This window comes from Mastacembelus armatus, chromosome 7 (genome assembly GCF_900324485.2).
Source record: "Mastacembelus armatus chromosome 7, fMasArm1.2, whole genome shotgun sequence".
Classification (NCBI taxonomy): Eukaryota; Metazoa; Chordata; class Actinopteri; order Synbranchiformes; family Mastacembelidae; genus Mastacembelus; species Mastacembelus armatus.
Genome location: NC_046639.1, coordinates 18,247,535 through 18,269,280, shown reverse-complemented (window position 1 = coordinate 18,269,280; position 21,746 = coordinate 18,247,535). Strand labels below are relative to the sequence as shown.

At 46.0% G+C, this 21,746-nt stretch overlaps 1 protein-coding gene across 1 annotated transcript; it reads right to left on the bottom strand.

Annotated features, from left to right (window-relative positions):
- Positions 1 to 12,691: 12,691 nt before the first annotated feature.
- gpr37l1b (G protein-coupled receptor 37 like 1b) lies at positions 12,692 to 18,284 on the bottom strand. The gene is made up of 4 exons (XM_026333228.1): positions 17,353 to 18,284; positions 15,100 to 15,408; positions 13,805 to 14,176; positions 12,692 to 13,086 (listed from the first exon to the last, which is right to left on the bottom strand). The coding sequence occupies exons 1-4, from the start codon at positions 18,070 to 18,072 to the stop codon at positions 12,913 to 12,915; spliced, it is 1,575 nt and encodes a 524-aa protein (XP_026189013.1). The 5' UTR covers positions 18,073 to 18,284; the 3' UTR covers positions 12,692 to 12,912.
- Between the last annotated feature and the right edge of the window lie 3,462 nt (positions 18,285 to 21,746).

Below are 21,746 nucleotides of genomic sequence, written 5' to 3'. Positions count from 1 at the left end.
CTAGTAAACAGATCTGAGACCCAACTCTGGGCCTATACTGAATCTTAGGTGCTCAGACCCAAGTGGACTCCTGAAGTGGATCAATGACCTGGCAACCAGTTTTTTTTGTATTATTATTATGAGATGTCCAACATGGCCACCAGAGGAATGTAACATTACACCTCCAGCTCTGCTTTCACTTAGGCTTTTGTTTTGTTGGATAATTGACAGTTTAGAGGAGAGAAGGAGAGTCTGCAGCTCAGCGTTCTCAGCAATTCAAAAGCAGATAGATTAAAAAAGAAGTATAGAAACCAGAAAGAGGAAAAAAAAAAAAAAGCTGGTCGTTTGGTCATTCGGCTGCGACGTGGTCACACTGATAAAAAGTCCGAACTCTGTCTGACTCCATCCTCTGTTCTCCTTCACTCTCCATCCATCCATCCTCCACAGCGGCTCCTTCCTTTTCTACTCTGTGCTACTTAACAAGTGGGTAAACGTTTTCTTCTGTGTGCGTGTGCGTGCGTGTAAAGTTACTTTTATAAACCACAAAGAAGCAGGCCTCATTGCTTCCTGTCTGCGGTACAAGGTGGTCCCACCACTGTGTGTGTCTGTATGTTCGTATGTGTGTGTCTCTGGTCTGTGTGTGTGAGAGAGAGAGAAAAAGAGAGAGTCAACCTAACTCTTCATCGGGACCCTGTGCTTGTTGTCATGACAACTGTATCCCCCTCCTCCTCCTCAGTCCTTTCCTCATCAGTTTTCCCACAGAACAAAACCAACATTGTGCTCCTGGTTTTCTGTGTGTGTGTGTGTGTGCGCGCGTCTGTGTGCGAGACATTCAGGTCAGATTAGTTCATTGAGCTCAGAGAAACACACAGATTCACAAACACACTCTCTCCATTCAGTGCTGATGAACACACACACACATTTAGAGAAGTAGTGCTACACATTCACACAGTGAGTGAGAGGCTCAACACTTCTGTCAAACTTTCACACACACAGTAATGAATTCTGTATGAGCAAATGACTTTAACCCTTCATCCCTGAGACACCTCTCATTTTTGCACCTGCTCCAAAATGTTGTCCCCAAAATAAAAGCTGTTCCTGTGTGATTGCTCTCATCACCCAGGTTTGGAACTCTGCTTTTTCCAAAAAGTCCAAATGAGCAGCAGAGAAACAGGGGAAACCAGGGTCCCGGGGACACAAACATGTTCCAGATGGAACTTAAGTAGTTGTCAGAATACAGAGAAAATCAGACCTGTAATAGAACCTTTGTTCTGGAAAGGACATTGGAGTCTGAACCAGTTCTGGGTCAGAGTTGTTCATGATGGCAGTAACACTGAGCTTTGTGCTCTGGTTAGAAGGAGAACCTGAATCAGGAGCCTGACAGTCCAGGACAGACTGAAACCTGCAGCATAGCAGCCAGGGACACTGTGTCTCGTAGGGGACACTGTCTGTTGAAGGGTTAATGAATCGTGTGATATTCAGTGTGTGTGTCCAAGCTCCATCCAGAGACTGACAGCAACATTGAATGTGTAGTACTCAGTGTAACGTGTATGAATCCCGAACCTGGTTTAGTTTATTGGTCTGTGCTGTAGACCTCCATTGTTGTCCAAAAGCTATTAAAAACACAGCAGGGAGCCACACTGCTGCACTGGCTCACATGGTTCTCCCTCACCAACAATGGGAGTCTTTTTCCAAAAACCAGCTCCAGTGGCTGAGAACGGCCGTCACTTTTAACAGTCTCTGAAGGAAGTTGATGGTACATGTGCATGATATTTGTGCAGGCTCTGTTATGTGACGCACTGACAGCATGTAGGAAAGGAAAAGGTTCTGCGAAGCAAGTGTTTCTACAGCACATCCACGTATGTGCATGTACCAGGGACAGGGAGACTATATAAGATAAGTGGATATGGTTGTGTACACCCACATACATGCACACACTTTAAAGATAGATGTGGGATTCGAACCTGTGACCTTCCTGTTGTTACGTAACCTCAGCTGTTTCCCATCCAGTCTGTCCCAGAGACATTCTCGCATGACCAGTGGAGGTCTAGGCTTCAGTGTGTGTATGTGTGTGCGTGTGTGTGCGTGTGTGTGCGTGTGTGTGTGTGTGTGTGTGGCTTCATTAGTGAACAGAGGCGGTCTGTTCGGTAGTTTGTGTCCGAGGGGCGAGCTCTCATCACTGCTAATGAGAACAACATCACCAACCCCCTGAAACTCTCTGCTCCTCCAGCTTTGCATCTCTTTCTCGCTTCTTTTTTTTAGCTGTCCTGTCTCGTTCTGGGATTCAGAGACCGAAGAGCTGAAATCAAATTTTAACAGATCAGAGTAGAGTGGTTAATGCAAAATGCTGTTTTGTCTGAGTCAAGTCTGAAATCTCTGGAGCCCAGGTCTAGTTTCTGTTTTCAATTTAAGTGTCTGTTCAGAAAGCATCTTCTCCTTTTGAATTATATCCAGATTTTAAAGGAACAATCCACTGCTCCACAGATGATCATTTAATCCAACTCAAATGCGGAACAGTGAAAAAGAACTACCTATTCCCAAAAACTCCCAAGGTGAAAAATCCTACAATACCCGTGATGCATTGCACCCAGTGTGTCCCAGTATCCCATCCCAGTAGTTCAGTTTAACTTCCTCTTGACGAGAGATGAGCTGTAATGGATGAGCATTGGATTTTCTGCTGATCATTGAGAAAGGTTTTAGTCATCATGGTGTCCAGGTTGGAGTTTTTTTTCCATTGTTTTTGGAAGAGTTTCATACAGTGGAAAGATCACTGTATGACACACAGCTGACACACAGCAGGCTGGCTGGACATCAGCGTAGTGTCTCTTTACGATTTATAGTAGATGAACACTGTGTGTCAACACACCTGGCATTACAGCAACAGCAACAACATGATCATTATGCTAACTCCAGCTAACCTGTGTCTCCGTCCCCAGGAAAGAGCCGGATCTGAAAAACTCCACTATATCTAATTTTGGCCGCAGCAGGCCAGGTTTTTTAACACCAGATACCTCCTGGTCCCAGAACCAAGGCTGCAGGATGGAAAGGGTTAAACATCTCCCCTGTCTTTCTGTCCCTCTGCAGCACAGCTGACATATTTTGGTAACTTCCCTTTAAACTTGTAAATGCTTTTGGTGGGTTCCCGGGGGAAACCAGACAAAGACGGGGGAGGAAAGAGACTCACGCTGATTAGAAAAGAGTTTGAGTTTCTATATTAACTGAGCCGGGGCTGTGCATAAGCGTGTGCGTGTTCTTTCTCACATGTGAATTTGGGCTGGTATCCCATGGCGACAGGACAGTAGTGAGGTCGTTGATATGCAGAGCGGCAGCCCCGCAGAAGAAAATCCTCCTCACTGCTCGATGCTTCTCAAAGAAGAGGAAAGATTTAAAACCACATGGAAAAAAGGCTTAAATCAGTTTCTCAGTCTTTCCTGAACACGAAACCAATTAGTTTTACTTCATAGTAAAAGGTTAATTTGGTGTTTTTGCCAGATTCCTGATCTTGTGTTTTTTCTTTGAGCAGATCATTTCTGGTTTTCTTAGCTGAAGGGCGTTTTGTCCTTTACTCATTGACTTGTTTTATGCATCACGTGGATGAATCTGCTGGAGCATAATCATTTCTTAAAAATAAGATTATCGATGAGGCTGCTGAAGATATGTGCATAGATGTGTTAGGATATTAATTATTGTGTGGAGGATGTTTTATATTCTGATTTCATATTGAAATATTGTGTGAGTGTTTCTTAACATGGGCAGGGCTCTTCTGGATAATGTCACCATCCTAAACTTTTGTGTCCATTAGTTCATTATTTCAGTTTTGTCTAAGAAATCATGTATGGTCTCATTTTGGGAGACAACTCGAAACACTACAATTCCCATGAGTCTCCGCTCCCATTGCTGCAGAAAGGAGACCAGTCAGAAGCACGTTGCTGAATTCACCCAGAAATTAAGATTGAACCAGTTCACGCTGCACATTGTCACATTAGTAAAAGCAGTTTCCACGCGTTGTTAGAGGTGCATGTGACAGGATTTAAGCTCAGTGATTGGTTGTTTGGGAAACATTGAAAATGAGAAATGCAGGAACTGAGGGACTGTGCATGTATTTTTTTTTTTTAAATAACATCATTATTTCATTAATTAATTAATAAGATCTCCAGACAACTACTGTTTAAGTGAGATGCATTTATTTATAAATTACCATCTCTACATCTGATTGGTGTCATGAGGCGGCAGGGACCCTGCCGCCTTCTCCTTTGTCCCTCCCTCATCTCTCTCTCTCCTCCCTGCTCTACTGCTATCCCTCTACTCCCAGGTAATTGGTCCCAGGTGCGGGAGGCCGAGCAGCACGATTATCAATCAGTCCACTCTGCCATAAAAGCCCTGATCCTCTTCGGTCTCATCGCCAGTTCGTCCGTCTACCTCCCCTGGTAGTCACGTACAGTCCGGCTTCTTAAACCGCTGACTAACCTGATCCTAACTTACCTTTTCTTGTCCTCAGGCTGCCAGCTTTCGTCCCGTCACCTACCCGGCCACTTCCTCGCCCTGCGACCCTGCCGGCTCGCCATCTCAGTTCCCCGACCCGGAGTCTCTCTCCGCCGCAGAAGCCAACGCCTGAACCGGTCCCCTGTCTTCCCTTCGGAAGCTCGATAATCAACGGCTCAATAAAGACCTTACCGGGTGGTTACCTGCAATTGGGTCCTTGGTTCCTTTTTTACCAAACCTGACAGAACGAACTGGCCAGTATGGACCCAGCGGATACCGCGCCAGGTGCCCTTCCCTCGGCCACGGATTTGCAGCTGGCCCTTCACAGTCAGGGCCGTCTTCTGGGGGAACACGACCGGATGCTGCGGGCCCTCATGGACACCAACCACCAACTCCTGCAGCAGGTCGCGCAGCTGACGGACCAGATGCGCATTCGCTCCGCTCAATTGACCCCTCCAAATCTCCAGCCGGAACTCCGCTCTCCAGCACCCCCCCCCGGAGCCAGCGCCTCGCCTCCTCCTGAGTGTCTCCGGGACACGCCGGTCCCGGACCCCTCCCCCTATTCCGGGGAGCCAGATAAGTGCCGGTCTTTCATATTCCAATGCACGAACGTGTTTAAGGCTCGTCCCTCTAGTTTTTCCACCGACTTATCTAAGTTACTTTTTTTTTCTGGATTGTTAAGGGACGAGGCCTTGACTTGGGCGGAGGCAGAGTTCACTGCCCGTCCCATAGAAACACAGACTTTTGAACATTTTTTATCTTCTTTTCGACACACTTTTAATTATGCCGATCATGTCGGTATCACAGCCCAAAGGTTGCTTGCTCTCCGTCAGGGAGACCGACGGGTAGTAGAGTATGCAATCGAGTTTAACACTCTGGCTACAGCTATTAACTGGGGGGACAAAGAACTAAGAGGAATATTTATGCGAGGGCTAAGTAGCGAAATAAAGGACCTGCTGGTGGGACGAAGCGAGGAAACCTCGCTCAATGCTCTTGTCTCTCTCACAGTCTCCCTCGACAACCAGCTACGGGAACGGCGAAGTGAGAGAGAGGCGGAATTGGCAACTAGACGGGGACGCACGGACGTGCCCACAGTCACCACAGTTACCATGCCCGCCCTGAACCGCAGTCTCCTGGAACATGAGGAGCCTATGCAACTGGGTCGCGCCAGGCTTACCCCCGCCGAACGCCAGCGGCGCCTCCGTCAGGGGAGCTGCCTATACTGCGGAGCTAAGGGACATCTCATCGCCACCTGTCCCAGCCGCCCGGACCGCCCAAAAGAGTAGGCTCGCCAGTAAAGGTGGGGGTACTGGCGAGCCCCTTTCGGAAACCCGGCCAGAACACTCGCTGGTTTTTACCAGCTATTATTTCTATTGGAACCCAATCACACTCTCTCTCGGCCCTGATTGACTCCGGGGCCGATGATAATTTCCTAGACTCGAACCTAGCCCAGCAGCTCGGGGTGACTCCGCAGCCCCTCGCGGATTCACTCCGGGTCGAGGCGCTGGATGGGCGACTTCTAGCCCACATAACACACTCCACCGCGCCTCTCTCCTTACTCCTCTCGGGTAATCACCGAGAGGAGATTCAATTTAAGTTAATCTCCTCCCCAATTTCCCCACTAGTCCTCGGTCGCCCATGGCTGACTCTACACAACCCCCACATCGATTGGCAGCAACATAAAGTGACGGGGTGGAGCACGCTTTGCCACGCCACTTGCCTGCGTTCCGCTCAGCCCCCAGCTAAGTCGAGTAAGCCTACTTCCGAGCCTTCCCCGGACCTCGCCGGTGTCCCTGAGCTGTATCACGACCTCGCAGAGGTTTTTAGTAAAGACCGGGCCGTTTCTCTTCCTCCCCATCGCCCATATGATTGCGCCATCGACTTCCTCCCGGGGTCATCATTGCCTTCTAGCCGGCTCTATAGCCTGTCTCGCCCCGAGAGGGAGTCGATGGAGAGCTACATTAAGGAGTCCCTAGCGTCCGGCCTTATTCGGCCGTCCTCCTCCCCACTCGGATCAGGGTTCTTCTTCGTAGGGAAGGGGGATGGGTCTCTCCGCCCGTGCATTGACTTCCGTAAGGTAAATGACATTACGGTAAAGAATCGTTATCCGTTACCACTGCTTACCTCTGCCTTTGAGATCCTGCAGGGGGCGGTGGTCTTTACCAAATTAGACCTGCGGAGTGCCTACCACCTGATCCGGGTGCGGGAGGGGGACGAATGGAAGACGGCTTTTAAAACACCCCTTGGGCATTTCGAGTATCTCGTCATGCCCTTTGGGTTGACTAATGCCCCAGCCGTTTTTCAGGCCTTCATTAACGACGTGCTCAGGGACTTCTTGAACCGTTTTGTTTTCGTGTACTTAGATGATATCTTAATTTTTTCCCGGTCCCAAGCAGAGCACCAGCACCACGTACGCGAGGTCCTCCTGCGCCTCCTCGAGAACCGCCTATTCGTTAAGGCTGAGAAATGCAGCTTCCACTGTTCGGAGGTTGCATTCCTCGGCTATATCATCGAAGCGGGTAAGCTCCGTCCAGACCCCAAAAAGATCAAGGCGGTGGTGGACTGGCCGCGACCCGGAAGCCGGCGAGAATTACAACGGTTCCTTGGCTTTGCCAATTTTTATCGCCGGTTCATCAGAAACTATAGCACCCTGGCACAGCCCCTGACTCTCCTCACTTCCACCAAAACACCCTTCCGTTGGAATCCCCAGGCCGAAACGGCATTTCAGTCCCTGAAGTGTCGCTTCACGACCGCCCCTATTCTAATCCAACCTAATCCCCAACGTCAGTTCATCGTTGAGGTGGACGCCTCCGATGTGGGCGTCGGGGCGGTTCTTTCACAGCGGTCCGAGGAAGACCAAAAACTGCACCCCTGCGCCTTCTTTTCTAAACGCTTGTCCCCTGCTGAGCAAAATTACGACGTGGGGGACCGAGAGCTGCTGGCAATAAAGCTAGCTTTAGAAGAGTGGAGACACTGGTTAGAGGGAGCAGAGCAGCCGTTTTTAGTCTGGACCGATCATAAGAACCTGGAATATCTACGGTCGGCCAAGAGACTTAATTCCCGTCAGGCTCGGTGGACCCTGCTTTTTAGCCGTTTTAACTTCACTGTCACCTTTCGTCCAGGTTCCCGCAATCAGAAGCCGGACGCCCTCTCACGGCAGTTTTCCCAGCTCCCCAGGGAGGCTCCTGCCGAAACGATTCTGCCAGCCCAGAGGGTTATCGGCGCCCTCACCTGGGACATCGAGACCCAGGTTAAGGAGGCACAAGGCCAGGAACCGGACCCGGGAGGGGGTCCCCCGAACTGTTTGTTTGTCCCCTCAGCTGTACGTCCACAGGTACTGCAATGGGCCCACGCCTCCCGGGTCGCCTGCCATCCGGGGGTCACTCGGACCCGCAATCTCCTGCGGCGGCGTTTCTGGTGGCCCGCTATGGACTCCGACATCCGGGAGTTTGTGGCGGCCTGTTGCATCTGTGCCCGGGGAAAGACCTCCCATCTAAGAACTGCCGGACTGCTGTTGCCACTGCCTATCCCGTCCCGGCCCTGGTCCCACATCGCTGTGGATTTCGTCACGGGGCTCCCCCCTTCGGAAGGTAACACAGTAATCTTTACTATCACTGACCGCTTCTCCAAGGCTGTGCATTTTGTCCCTCTCCCCAAACTGCCCACAGCTCTAGAGACTGCCCGGCTCCTGACTGAGCACGTCTTCCGCCTGCACGGAATCCCCCAGGACATTGTTTCCGACCGAGGTCCCCAATTCACCTCCCGGGTCTGGACTGCCTTTTGTAAGGCCCTGGGAGCATCCGTTAGCCTGTCCTCAGGATTCCATCCTCAAACCAACGGCCAGTGCGAACGAGTGAACCAAGAGCTGGAGGCAGCCCTGCGCTGCCTGACAGCAGAAGACCCCGCCTCCTGGTCATCATCACTACCCTGGGTCGAATACGCACACAACTCACTGTGGTCGTCGGCCCTCGGGATGACCCCCTTCGAGGCCTCCCTGGGTTATCTGCCGCCCCTTTTTCCTTCCCAGGAGGCAGAACTGTCGGTGCCGTCAGTCACACACCATCTTCGGCGCTGTAAGCGCGCCTGGACCCGGACCCAGGCAGCGCTACGGCGCTCCTCGGCACAAAACAAACGGCAGGCGGACCGACGTAGAGCCTCCGCCCCGGCGTATCAAGTCGGGCAGTCAGTATGGTTGGCCACCAAGAATATCCCGCTACGCTCAGATGCCAAGAAGCTGTCCCCACGGTTCATCGGCCCGTTCCGGATTGCCCGTCTGGTCAACCCCGTCGCGGTCCGGCTGGCCCTACCTTCCACAATGAAGATACACCCTGTCTTCCATGTTTCCCAGCTAAAACCTGTCTCCTCCAGCGCCCTCCAGACTCCGGCCACCGCTCCTCCGCCCCCCCGCCTCATCGACGATGCCCCTGCCTACACTGTTCGTCGGCTGTTGGACGTTCGTCGCCGGGGTCGGGGACTCCAGTACCTGGTGGACTGGGAGGGATACGGTCCGGAGGAACGTTCCTGGGTGGCTCATTCCGCCATCCTGGATCCAGACCTGGTGCGGGCATTCCACCGTCGCCATCCAGGCAAGCCTCGGGGACGCCAGGTGGCGCCCCGTGGGGGGGGGGTCCTGTCATGAGGCGGCAGGGACCCTGCCGCCTTCTCCTTTGTCCCTCCCTCATCTCTCTCTCTCCTCCCTGCTCTACTGCTATCCCTCTACTCCCAGGTAATTGGTCCCAGGTGCGGGAGGCCGAGCAGCACGATTATCAATCAGTCCACTCTGCCATAAAAGCCCTGATCCTCTTCGGTCTCATCGCCAGTTCGTCCGTCTACCTCCCCTGGTAGTCACGTACAGTCCGGCTTCTTAAACCGCTGACTAACCTGATCCTAACTTACCTTTTCTTGTCCTCAGGCTGCCAGCTTTCGTCCCGTCACCTACCCGGCCACTTCCTCGCCCTGCGACCCTGCCGGCTCGCCATCTCAGTTCCCCGACCCGGAGTCTCTCTCCGCCGCAGAAGCCAACGCCTGAACCGGTCCCCTGTCTTCCCTTCGGAAGCTCGATAATCAACGGCTCAATAAAGACCTTACCGGGTGGTTACCTGCAATTGGGTCCTTGGTTCCTTTTTTACCAAACCTGACAATTGGTTGGTTTTAACCTTGGCCGCAAGATAAAAAAACAACCTGGACGACACTCAACAAATTTCAACAGAGAAAATAAAAACAGACGCTAAAGTTAATTTTTGCTTTGCATGGACTGCCCCTTTATTAAACAGTCATGAGAGAGTAGCCAGGCTCACATTCACAGTGAAGTCAAACACAACAGCAGCGGGGTGCGTGAGCTGTTAGTACGTCTCATTTCTTTCGTCCGGTTATTGGATAGATGAAGAAAATCAGATCAGAACAAAGAGCTGCCTGCAGATTGGCCACAGACCTATTCCCAGTCTGAATGAAGACACGGTCACTTTCACAGAGCTGCATTTCAAATGTAAACCAGTCAAATTAATATTAAACACGTGTATGAAGCAACTACCATTTTTTTTTGGTCAAATCTGCTGTCACTGATAAAGCAACATTTGGGACCAAATATTGGTAAATATATTAGATTTCCATCTTACACTGGGAAGAGTTAGAATATGGCTAATGAGATGATGACAGACGTGGAATATAAAATATTTATTTTTGCCACCTCCTGAAAGAACACATGCTAAAAAACAGTAAAAACTTACAACTCGCGTTTCACTGCAAACAGTCTTATCTTTATTAGTTTTTCTTTCCAGATGTTACTCTTCAAATGGTTTTGTGCCATAACTGTCCACTAGTTTTTCCTTTTTGCTTTAGCTGAGAGAACATCAGCCCAGTTTACTGACAGGACAACAGGGCTGAGAGTCAGTTTTAGCAATAAACCCCACTTTAGCATACTACTTTTTACACTGAAATTTGAATTAGAAAACATCAGATCTGATGATGATAGAATGTTCCGGCTTATTTTTTAAAACGTTAACTGGTTTAAGTCCAGCGGTGTGGCTCCCTGCTGTGTTTTTAATAGTTTTTGGACAACAATGGAGGTCTACGACGCAGACCAATAAGCTAAACCAGGTTCTGGATTCACACACGTTTCGCTGAGTACACCACATTCATTGTTGCTGTCAGTCTCTGGATGGGATTTGGACTCAGTAACAGAGAAAACCAGCAGCTGCTCTTTTGTGGCTTCCTGCTCTTCATCCCATGTATGACCCCCTTTTGTCTTCAAATCAGATCAGATCTAATATTTTATATTTTCCTCCATTTGATTAGTAATTCCAGTAAAAAGTGACGGCTCTATGAGTTCAGCTTCACATGCCAATATGTTCATACATGTACTGAATCCCTCTAAGTTTTGGTGAAGACACAGCTGCACGTCCTGATTTCATCTCTCAGAGCTGCAGACTTGAAGGGGCTGCTCAGTGTGAAAGCAAAGTTAGACAAGACTAGTTTCTAAGACTGCCGTTCAGTCCTGTGTGTTCAGACTGACAGTCCAGGGCCGAGGGGTGAGGACACTCTAAGGCACAGTCGGCTCGCACACATAACACCGTGAATTTTAACGCTGTGATATTACAAAGGCGAAGACGTTCCCATGAAAAGAAAAAATGTGCTATCTCAGCTCATACAACGATTAAATTAGTCAAACATCTAGCATTAAAGTAAGCTACTGTACGTTCACGTCTTCCGTTTCTTCATTTGTTCTAGTCTTTGAAGGTCTGACTGAAAGCACTAAAAATATATTAATACTCAACATTCTACACGGTTTAATTTCCTGTACAAAGAGCCCGCCTCAACACTGAGGTGGGGTTGAGTCCTGTTCAGATACTCTGTTGATCTCCTCCCTTCCCTGCATCTTTACACACTCCTCATCGTCACAGGGTTGGACTCGCATCGTTGAGCGCCACGTTCTTCACAGAACCAGAGCACATAGAATTTAAACCTTCAACGTCATCCTCGCGTTCATGTCTGAGCTGCACATTTTTTTTGAAGCACAAGCTGCTTTAGGGGCCGAAATAATTTAACTGGATTTTAATAGATTTTAATCTTACCAACTTAAGTTACTATCGTGTGAAGCATGGTGAGCTATTCTTGCGCATTTAATCTGAAACTATATTCCTTTGAAGCTTGCAAAGTTTATTACAGCCACAACATGAAGGTTTTTAACAGAATAAGCAACATACTAATGATTTATGTTTTATTTAGGAGCCAAGGATGTAAATCTTATCCTGAGGGTGGTGCTAGAGGAAAGAACATGTGTTCATTAAAATCTAAAATGTTCCTCCTCTGGAGAGCAGCAATGAAAGCAGCACATTTTGTGGCAACCCTGCAATTAATTAATAAACTTAAAAAGACTGTTTAAACGGTGCAGTCAATCTTTTTGTCATTCCTGCCAATGCACGAGACGAATTAACTTCCCCTCACTCACTAACTCTCACACCTTTGTCACTCAGTTTTTCATGTGAGAGTTCAGTCTGACTGAAATCTTACCAGAAAAGAAGATTTGCTTCTGTGGATGATGATGCATTTCTGAGCTAATGGAAATTCATTTGTTTTCTATGGACCAGTTTGGTATTTAAGGGTAAACTTGACCTGAAATGCCAGTGAGGAAAAAGGTACAGGTGTATACTGTATTCACATAAGAAAAGGAAAACACAGCCCTTAATATGCATCTATCAGTTACTCTCAGAATTATCATAAATACGACTAGGGGGTATGATGGGAACACGCTGTGTTACCGTTTTTACAAAATCATCCGAAGTTATGACTTGATTACAGATTTTCTTTTTTGTTTTACATTGTTTGGGAAATTTTGTCTATAGTAGAGCACAGTTAAATGTTTTGAACATCAATATTTATTGATTTGACTCCAAATCCAAATTTCTGCTCAGGCAGCATTAGTCTCCAGCAGCAAACCTTCATTAGGTTCTTCAACAAGATAACCATGCAACTGCTGCCCTAACTTAAACTTCATCTTTGACCGTAACCATAAAAAGACATCCAGAATATTCTGTCTTTTCTGCTTCTATAATTTTTTCCATCATACAAGCGTTACAGCAGAAGTTGGAGGGAAGAGTCCTGAAACAGGCTCCTGCATTTACAACAGCTGGTTGTGCAAGTACAGCAACATTTCTAACTTCTCTCCAGATTAGACATCACGTCCTGCACAGAGAGGAAGTTGCAGGCTAAACAGGGTGTCCACAGAGGAATATCACACAGAACAGAAACAGGAAGAAAGACGTAGAAAGATTTTCCAGCGTCTCCTGGAAAAAAATAGATGGAAAGAATATGCAGAAGAAGAATAAAGGAGGAGGAAATGTGTTTGAAGGAAACACTGGAAGAAGGGAGAAAGGAAATAAAAACAATGGGAGGGTGAATTAATTCATGGGTGGATGAAATGATGGGTCACTGATTAAAGATGGACCCATGACTCTAGCTGGAGATGGACAAGATGGCTGACGTTTCTTTAGCCTTGTCGAAAAAAATGGACGTCTCATTGGCTGCCTTCAGTTTGACTTGGGCAGAGCCTGGTGAGCCTTCAGTTGTGGTTTGCTGACACTCCTGGCAACAGCAGCAGCAGCAGTCCATAAAGGCCTGACCGAGAGCCTGAAACAGAGACACACAAGTTGGTACTGCTGGTTTCTCTGAGGAGACTCAGTACGAACGTGCCAAGGACTGGGTCCTGTGACTGAGTAAAAGTGATCAAGTTAATGCTTGCACTGGTTAGCACAAGCTATTGAACTATTCTCACTTGTAGATAAGAGTAGTGCTCAATTACAGTATTAGATGATCAACATTGGCTAACATATATTATTTACAACTTTGTCATCTGCATATATGTAATAACTCGTGTTGCTTGAGACAGTAGGAAGTATGTATACAACAAAAGAGGTTCCAGGGTAGAACCTTGCAGGACTCCAGATCTATATTTGATTGACTTCTATTACTGTATTTTAATTTTTCTAATAGAAAGTATTGCAGGAACACAAGAAGTCTAGTGAAGAGCTGTTCCATGAACCCTGACCGAATATTGGAAGCCTTTAATTTAAGCTTGACTGCAGCTGCAAAAAGAAGAACAGAAACTTGTTTTCACTCAATAATGACCCTGAAATCATGTCTGTAATAAGTCAGAGCTGTTTTGGCACTGAGAATATGTGTGTACTTGGTATTGACTAAGTGGCCTGAGACACTGCAGGTGTTTGCAGATGTGTTTGGATCGAGTATCTGATTTAAAGATTTGGCCTGATGTTTCTGGACTCTGATCCTGTGAACCTTCCTGTCTATCTGCTGCAGTTTTGTTAATCCCATTCACCTTCTGACCTACCTTACACAGACACAGCAACAGCACTGGTGTCACCGATGACTTGAAGAACAACAGGAAGTGATGTAACAGCGCCAACATGGCGGCTGTGTCCTCAGAGAGAGTGATGTGTGTGTAAGCCAGCGTGATGTTGCAGACGTGTTCAGGCAGTGCGCAGACGCCATAGACCACAGCTAAAGCTAACAGGGTGCAGTTCAGCTGTCGCTCCACCGCCTGGTGCTGCTGACGCTTCTGATTGGAGGAGCGGTCATCGTGGGTACGCTGTTTTTGGGCGGCGCTAGAATCACTGTTGACATTGCGTGTGGCCATCTGGCAGAGGATGGTGAAGAGGATGGGGAGGCAGAAGTAGCAGCCAAAACACCACCACATACGACCCTGAAACAAGAGACGGCAGAAACAATAAACATGTGTTGACTACGGCACTCTGACGCAGTAATGTTTCATGGTACTTTAGTCTTGTTGTTGGGGTTCTTTGTGATAGGAAAATAAACTACTACTACAAACCACACAAAAAGTAGTGCAAAGTATTCATCAAGTACCCAAAAAAACAGTGAGGTGTCAGGGTCCAAATGCACCATGTGATTAACAGTAAATAAAACAGGAAATTATTTTTAGATTGTTCTTATACTAATTGTGCAAAGTTAAATATGGCACAAGTCAGTACTACACCGGTCTGCATTGCCCACCAAACCAGTTTTAGTTTTATACTTTGTCCATCCAGGAGGTGTTTGCTGAGAGCAACAATATCTTCTGCAGAAATTCTTTTCTTCACCCAAACACAGTTACACAGAGTCTGAGGCTGCTCTGTAGTGTTCAGTCCTGTTTTCTTCAATTATGTAGTATGACCAGAATGTTGACTTTCTTAAAAACCCTGATTTGGAAACATTATTAGACTATTGCACCTCTGTCCTTTCTGGGATCTCCTCTAAATCACTCTCTGGCCTTCAGCTAGTCCAAAATCCAGCAGCTAGGCTTCTCACCAGTTTTAACAAACATCATCACGTTACCCCAATATTGGCCTGTACAGTTACCATGGTTACAGTGTTTGCAGAAGCTGGATTCTGTCACATGGCCTGAGAGCAGAGGCTAAATGGTGTGAGAGCATTAATACAGTGAGATTTCTTTAGACAAAATCCAGAGAAAGCTGCCCACAAATAAACCACCAGCGTTTGTTCTAATTTTTAAACTTAATCCTAAAATGAGCCAAGGAAAAGCAGTTTGATGTATGATTTTCCAGAGTTCTTTGATTTTGAGTTCAAATCTTCCTGTTGGTCAGTTCAGCCTCTGTGTCTTCTCACCTGGTGATACCTGAGCAGCAGAGAGTGGAGGGAGTCGGGGAGGTAGAGGGACAACGGGGAAGAGGCTGTGATGGTGCAGGAGTCGATCAGCCGGCCGTTGGACGGGGACACGCCCTGGCTGAGCTGCCACAGGAAGATCTCGGGGCTGGACAGCAGCAGAGCGCCGAGCCACACCAGCAGCATCTTCAGCAGCACCGAGCGGCAGCGCTCCACCTGCCGGGCCTTGGGCTGTGATGAGGAGGTGGCGGCGTGGAAACGGTCGATACCCAGAGCACACAGGGTGAAAGAGGTGATGCCCAGAGACACGATCTGTAGAAACGAGTGAGCAAAGCTGTTTTGTCCATTTTTATCAGAGTTTCATAAAACAGAAGACCTTTCTTCAAATTCTAAAGTTCAGTTTAGAAACAGAAAGGAAAACAGGGAAGCAGCTAGCCTTGCTCTGTCTAAAGCTTATTGATTAACAAGTTGTACCTTATTTCTTTAACCTACAACAATGTAAAAATCACAGTTCGTCACACAAATGGTTAAAAATCTGTCTGCCAATTAATTTACACTCAATAATCCATTCTGACAGAGTGGAAACCTTCCAGCAGCTTCTCTATCTCTGCAGAGGACTGCTGAGGTTCTGTCAGAGGGACTGGTGGGTTCTTGGTCTCGTCCCAAAGGATCTGATCACTTTTGGAGATGAGAGCCTTTAGTGATCAGGGATCAGATAAACTCTGCTTGTATGTGATTGTATGTATAGATATGTCTGGACCTGATGTTGCTTTAATGAGAGAACAACAGCTCATTCAGTGTCAGTGAGCTTTTAGCTGTTGCTACAAAAAACAGACAATGAATGTATGTTTACGTGTGTGTCTCAGATGCATTTTCACCTTTTCCACATCTGGATGAGTGAGCCTCAAAGATTTCTTCAGAGCAATCACATTTCAGTCTGCCTTGAACACCTCTTGCATACATTTTCACTGATGTAAGATTAGACAGCTGGATGTGTAAATACATTTCTCAGTGCCCACATCTGAAGCCTCATGCCCTACATGATCATCATCTAATGTTGCATAGAGAGCAACTCCCCAGCTTTAACAGAAATCAAGACTAACACTTGACACAAGAGTCTGACAGTTTCACTTGGTGCTGTCAGGAGACGCCCTGCTTTACTTTTTTGTCACTGGGATATGATTAGAATCCATGTGTTTGTGTTTGAAGGATGCCGGTAAATGTGACTCATGATCAGTCATGAGTGAGGCGTTTACTGTCCCACCTGAGGGCATCAACAGCATCAATTCCTCTTTCTCTAATTTGTGTTTAGAGTCACCCCAAATCTGTTGGGTTTGATATCATGTAGAGATTGGGAGGGTGATTAGTAGCAAAGTAAAGGGAACATATCTAACTTAAAACTTTCTGTTTCTTTGAGTGAAGAATGCAAAAGAGAAAAAATGTTAATTGAGCTAATATTTCCAATCATTAACAGGACATTTGTTAATGCTGTGAGCAGAGAGAAGCTGGTGGAACAGTGGAAACAGAGCAGAGACTGTGAAAACTGACGGCCGTTCTCAGCCACTGGAGCTGGTTTTTGGAATAAGATGGGCCTCCTATTGTTGGTGAGGAAGAACCATGTGAGCCAGTGCAGCGGTGTGGCTCCCTGCTGTGTTTTTAATAGTTTTTGGACAACAATGGAGGTCTACGACACAGACCAATAAGCTAAACCAGGTTCTGGATTCACACACATTACTCTTTGGACACCACATTCATTGTTGCTGTCAGTCTCTGGATGGGATTTAGACTCAACAAAAAAAACCCTCCATCGTTATTCTTTAACAAACATTTTCATTAATCGTAGACTACATACAGGGGGCAGGTCAGCTTGAGAGAGCAGATATTTATGTTCACTTATTATCACAGTCAGTGAGTCAGAACACCTCTAGATGTGGTTTGGGTGCATTTGTATGTTAGTTTCAGTGTTTCTGCAGCTTTTACAATTTGTGGTTTGTTTCTACTGAATCAAATATATATCTCTAAGTTCCTTAAAGGTCATTAACCTCTTATCTTGTGCACATGAGATGGATCTAATTTCTTATTTATAGTCACAAGATACAGGTGGATTGTTAATGATTCCCACCCTTAGCGCCAACAATAGTACATATTATTTACAGTTATTCGAATCCATCATGTTCCTCAGAGGATGCACCGGTCAAATGTTGAAAAAGTTTTATGCAAATATATTGCCCCCACTGTGACATAAGCCCCACCCACCTCCATATAAGGCACCATGCGGCAGGTGATGTTACCCAGGATCCTTCTATGGGAGAGCTGGTTGATGACCACCACCGGAAGGCAGAGCACCAAGACCAAGAAGTCCCAGAATGCCATGCTGGCCAGCAGGTAGTTCCAGGCAGACCTCATGTAGTAGTTGTTCCAGACAATGCACATCACCGCCATGTTTCCCACCACGCCCACCGCCAGTACCAGGCCAGCCAGACACAGCACAGCATAGGCTGCGTACGAGCTCTCTGCCAGCGGGTAGAATGGGTTGAAGAGTCCAGGCGCATAGTGGTCGGTGTTGGAGGTGTTTCCATGGAGATTAGTATCTTCATTATCTTTACCACCATCCCCTTTGGTTACTTTGGTCACATTCTCGATCTCGGTGGCCTGTGGTGTTGTCACTGAGTCGTTCTCAAACGACAAGCTGAAGGTGGACTGTTGCTCATCCTCATCGGTGCCCCTGGACAGGCGGCGGTGCTGGTCCAAATCTAGATCCACCATCTCCGGGAGGAGGGGGCTCTTGTAAGGGGCATAGGTGTCATCCTGTGTTTTGAGCTGCTTGGTGGTCCACAGGGCACCCCCTTTCAGTTGGACATGGGAAGGGGATTTATCAATACTGTCGTGCTGCTGATCATGCTGTCCAACGCTCTTTGCATCCGTAAACAGCAGCAGCAGGTACAGACACAGCCACAGACCGACAGATGGAGCCATAACACTGAATTTAAATGTGAAAGATTCCTTTTCAAATCAGTAGTATCGAACCAGATTAGTTCAGGATTGGCTGTTTTTGTGCTTTTAAAAACTTGACAACAGAATAACAGTGCAGAATTTGATGTACGGCTCCAAAAAATCCAGTTGTGTTTCCAGTAAGTCCAAATATTCAGGAACAAAATAAACAGTGTGTTGTTTTCAAACCTTTCAGTAAGATGCTGATCAACTTTCTGGTCCTGGAAAATGTATAAATCAATACTTTTTTCTGTAAAATTCAGAATTCCAGGAAGGTTTTGGTATTATTAAAAGTGGCTGATTTTTTTGTAACTAAAATTCTGCCAAAGTTACCAATTGATGAAAGAACACTGTTGAGATGTCCACTATATTTCTAATAAGTTGTAGTCCACAGATGATGAATGTCTTCGCCTGTCAGGCTTGCCTCTTTAAACACCCAGCACTCCCAGTTTCCCACTTTAAAGATCAACACTGGTTTTCCCGTCCATTAGAAATCCAAACAGGTGCTGGAGCTCCAGGGGGAGCAGGGTGACGGTCTGTGTCAGGGCTGCTGTGTCTGGGCTGGAGACAGCAGAGAGACTGGGTGTCCTGGAGCTCTGAGGGTCTCTGGGAACAACCAGCCCTCTGCAGTATGGCTGGATGGAGCCTTTGTCAGGACACACACACTCTGACAGGACTACAAACAAGGTTGGCACACATACAAACACACACATTTGTCTGCACAATCATCCATGCATACTTTCTTTTTCTCTTTTTGGCTCTGACTTTCTCTCTCAAACACACACACGCACACACACTGAAAATCATTTAAATCCACTCAGTTCTGCTGCCCCCCTGTGGTGGTTTTACTGAGAGGTAAAGTCAGCAGAGCTCATTTACAGAAACACATCTGATCTGAGAACTGATGAAACCGCTGTTTTGTGTGTGTGTGTGTGTGTGTGCGCGTGTGTGTGTGTGTGTGTCTGTGTGTGTGTGTGTACATGTCAGGTTTTGTGGTACATTTTGGTTTAAGGACATTTGACATTTGACTGTTCAGATCAGGTTTTAGGGTTCAGATTTGAGTTGCAGTTAGTGATTAGTAGAAGTACGTGGATCCTTTAGTAAAAGTAGAAGTACTGTTAAACTGTGTTGCAAATAAAAGTCCTGCATTCAAAATCATACTTATTATTAGCAGCATTTTCTTAAAGCTGCTCCCCCTCATGTTTCCTCGGCCTCTAGAGGGTCTAATGAGTCCAAACTAACTTCCACTATAAGCCCCTCCTTCCCGCTCTCTGCCCCTTTCATCCCATCCTGTTTCCTGAAGCTACAACGTCAACTACGGATGCCTGGTTGGGCCAAACTGCCCAAAGCTAGCGTTAGCCTGACTAAGGAGTAAAAGTGTCAGTCCAGTAGAACGCTCTGTTTCCTGCTAATGTGACACAAAACACTAACGTTACACAAAGCTCCAATTCCTCCCAAATTCATATCAGATTCTTTCAATCCAAAGGTCCAATCATGACCAAGCTAGGTGGCTAATGCTACCAAAACCAACAGGTTAGCTTTAGATGCTAACATCCAGAAGGAAGAAGGCCACATGTGAATCCAATGTGAGTCTTTTTAATGTGAAAAAAAAACAAATCAATTTGTTTATTTTACAAAATTCTTTAAAAACATACACAAATGAGTACAACTATCAGTTTATTAGGTACACCAAGCTAAATCTAGGTCAGAGTAGTCTGACAGTCCTGTGATAAATCCTGCATGAAGGTGATCTGAAAAGTGTTTGTAAAATCTTGTACACCACATTTTATTGAATGAGGCTGAGTAACAGAAATATGTCTGTATTACACAGTCCAACACAACCTACAGCCTCCAGAATGATCATCCAGGTGAATCCACAACTCAAACTGTCTGTCAGTCAGTAGGATGCAGTCCTTGTTGGTTTGGCTCTGCACATGGGATTTTGAAGAATGTACTACAGTCTAACAATAAAGTAGCAGAAAATGGAATCAAGTAAAATACAAATACCTCAAAAATTAAGTACAGTACTTGAGTAAATGTACTTATTTACTTTCTTGCACTTGTGGAGCACAAATGCAAACTACATGTTTTGCTATTGGATATTTGTAACATATCAATTGAGCTTGTAATGAAATGAATATTTAACTCTAATGAATATTAACATTAATTGATAGTGTCTGGGTTAGGACTGTTTTGTGTTTCTATTGGGTCACAGGTTCAGTTCAGCTTTTGTCCACTGGAGGTTGATACTACTCAGCTATTGAAACTGACAAACAGCAGAATCTCCTTCACCTACTGATACAGTAATAAGCAAAGGTCAAAGTTCAGAGTGTAACATTTCTGTGTATATTTATCTTTAATCACATGCACTGATCCCGGTTTCAGGATTTCTGTAGTTCCTTGGAGATCTAAAATCCTTTAATCGTCCCACTGTGGTCTGTTGGCTCCTGTTGGTTTTTCCTCATCAGGTCGTATTCATCACATTGGAATAAAACTTCAAAGAAAAAAACCAAAAGGGTGAAACTTACCCCAGTGAACTTTATTTAACTGCCAAACAGACTTTAGCTTCTGTCACGTTATCAGACCTCTGTGCAAACAACACACACACTGTCAGGTTAAAATGGCTTTTAGAAAGGAGGTTAGCACGTTGTAATGATTATCTAATGTAATGTTGTGTGTGTGCGTGTGTGTGTGTGTGTGTGTGTGTGTTAATAGACACATTGAATGTCTGAACATAATCTGTGTGTGATGTTAATGTATTTGTTGAGCAGATGGTGTGTATATGGCCCTTATACAGCATATACACCCTTTACTTAAAGGGTGTGTTTGTCTCAGTACGTTACTCAGATCTTCAGGTGTGCTCCCATGATGCACCAGGGCAGCTTTCATGTCAGTTTCATGTTTGATGCTGAGATATTAGGAGAACTAACAGATATATAAAATATAAAATATTAAACATTACATTATTTTGGCCACAAACACCTTGTAAGAGTTCAATATTAAAGATTCTGTGAGCAGCACAGAGACCTTTCACAAACACTATGGGCCTGTCCTAACCTGCAGCATGGTTTAAAAGAAACTGAACTAATGTGGGAAAAAGTGTAAATGTTGATCCAAAATTAATAGGTATCCCCTTGGGAAATAAAATGAGAAAAAATTCAATGTATTTATTACATATTACGGCTACAAACATAAAACAGCAGAAAGAAAAGGTGAAAGTAGGAGCTAAAATACAGGTTGAACGTATACAGATATACCAAACCCATTGAAGGGATCTGAAATTACGTCATTAACTGTTGCTGCTAGATGCATCTCCACTGGAATCATCTCTGGTTACTACCCCAACCTCCCAACATCGCAGGGTCCAGATTAGAGATGGGGGTTTATTCAGATGGTTGCAATCTGCAGTGTCACCACTAGATGTCGCTAAATCTCACACACTGCACCTTTGGATTTTATTAAATGAAAAACTTAAAACTTCCATAAACAGACAACTCACAGATCTGTCAGGCTCTTATGAGGGTCTGACTTTTTTGTGGCTGCTTTGAGACTCTTTGTTTCTGCAGGATCAAAATCAAAGATGCGTTTGCTTAAGGTTAATCTGAGCTTCCTAAACTCTTCTGTTTATGTTTGTCTCACTAACAAAACATGCGATAAAT

Bases quoted from the DNA above. Each gene is read 5' to 3' on its own strand.
- gpr37l1b (XM_026333228.1), bottom strand. From the start codon at position 18,072: ATGGCTCCATCTGTCGGTCTGTGGCTGTGTCTGTACCTGCTGCTGCTG. The intron at 15,409-17,352 runs GTGGGTGGGGCT...TCGTTTCTACAG, and splicing joins GCATGGTGCCTTATATGGAG to ATCGTGTCTCTGGGCATCAC. The intron at 14,177-15,099 runs GTGAGAAGACAC...CTCTTGTTTCAG, and splicing joins TGCTGCTCAGGTATCACCAG to GGTCGTATGTGGTGGTGTTT.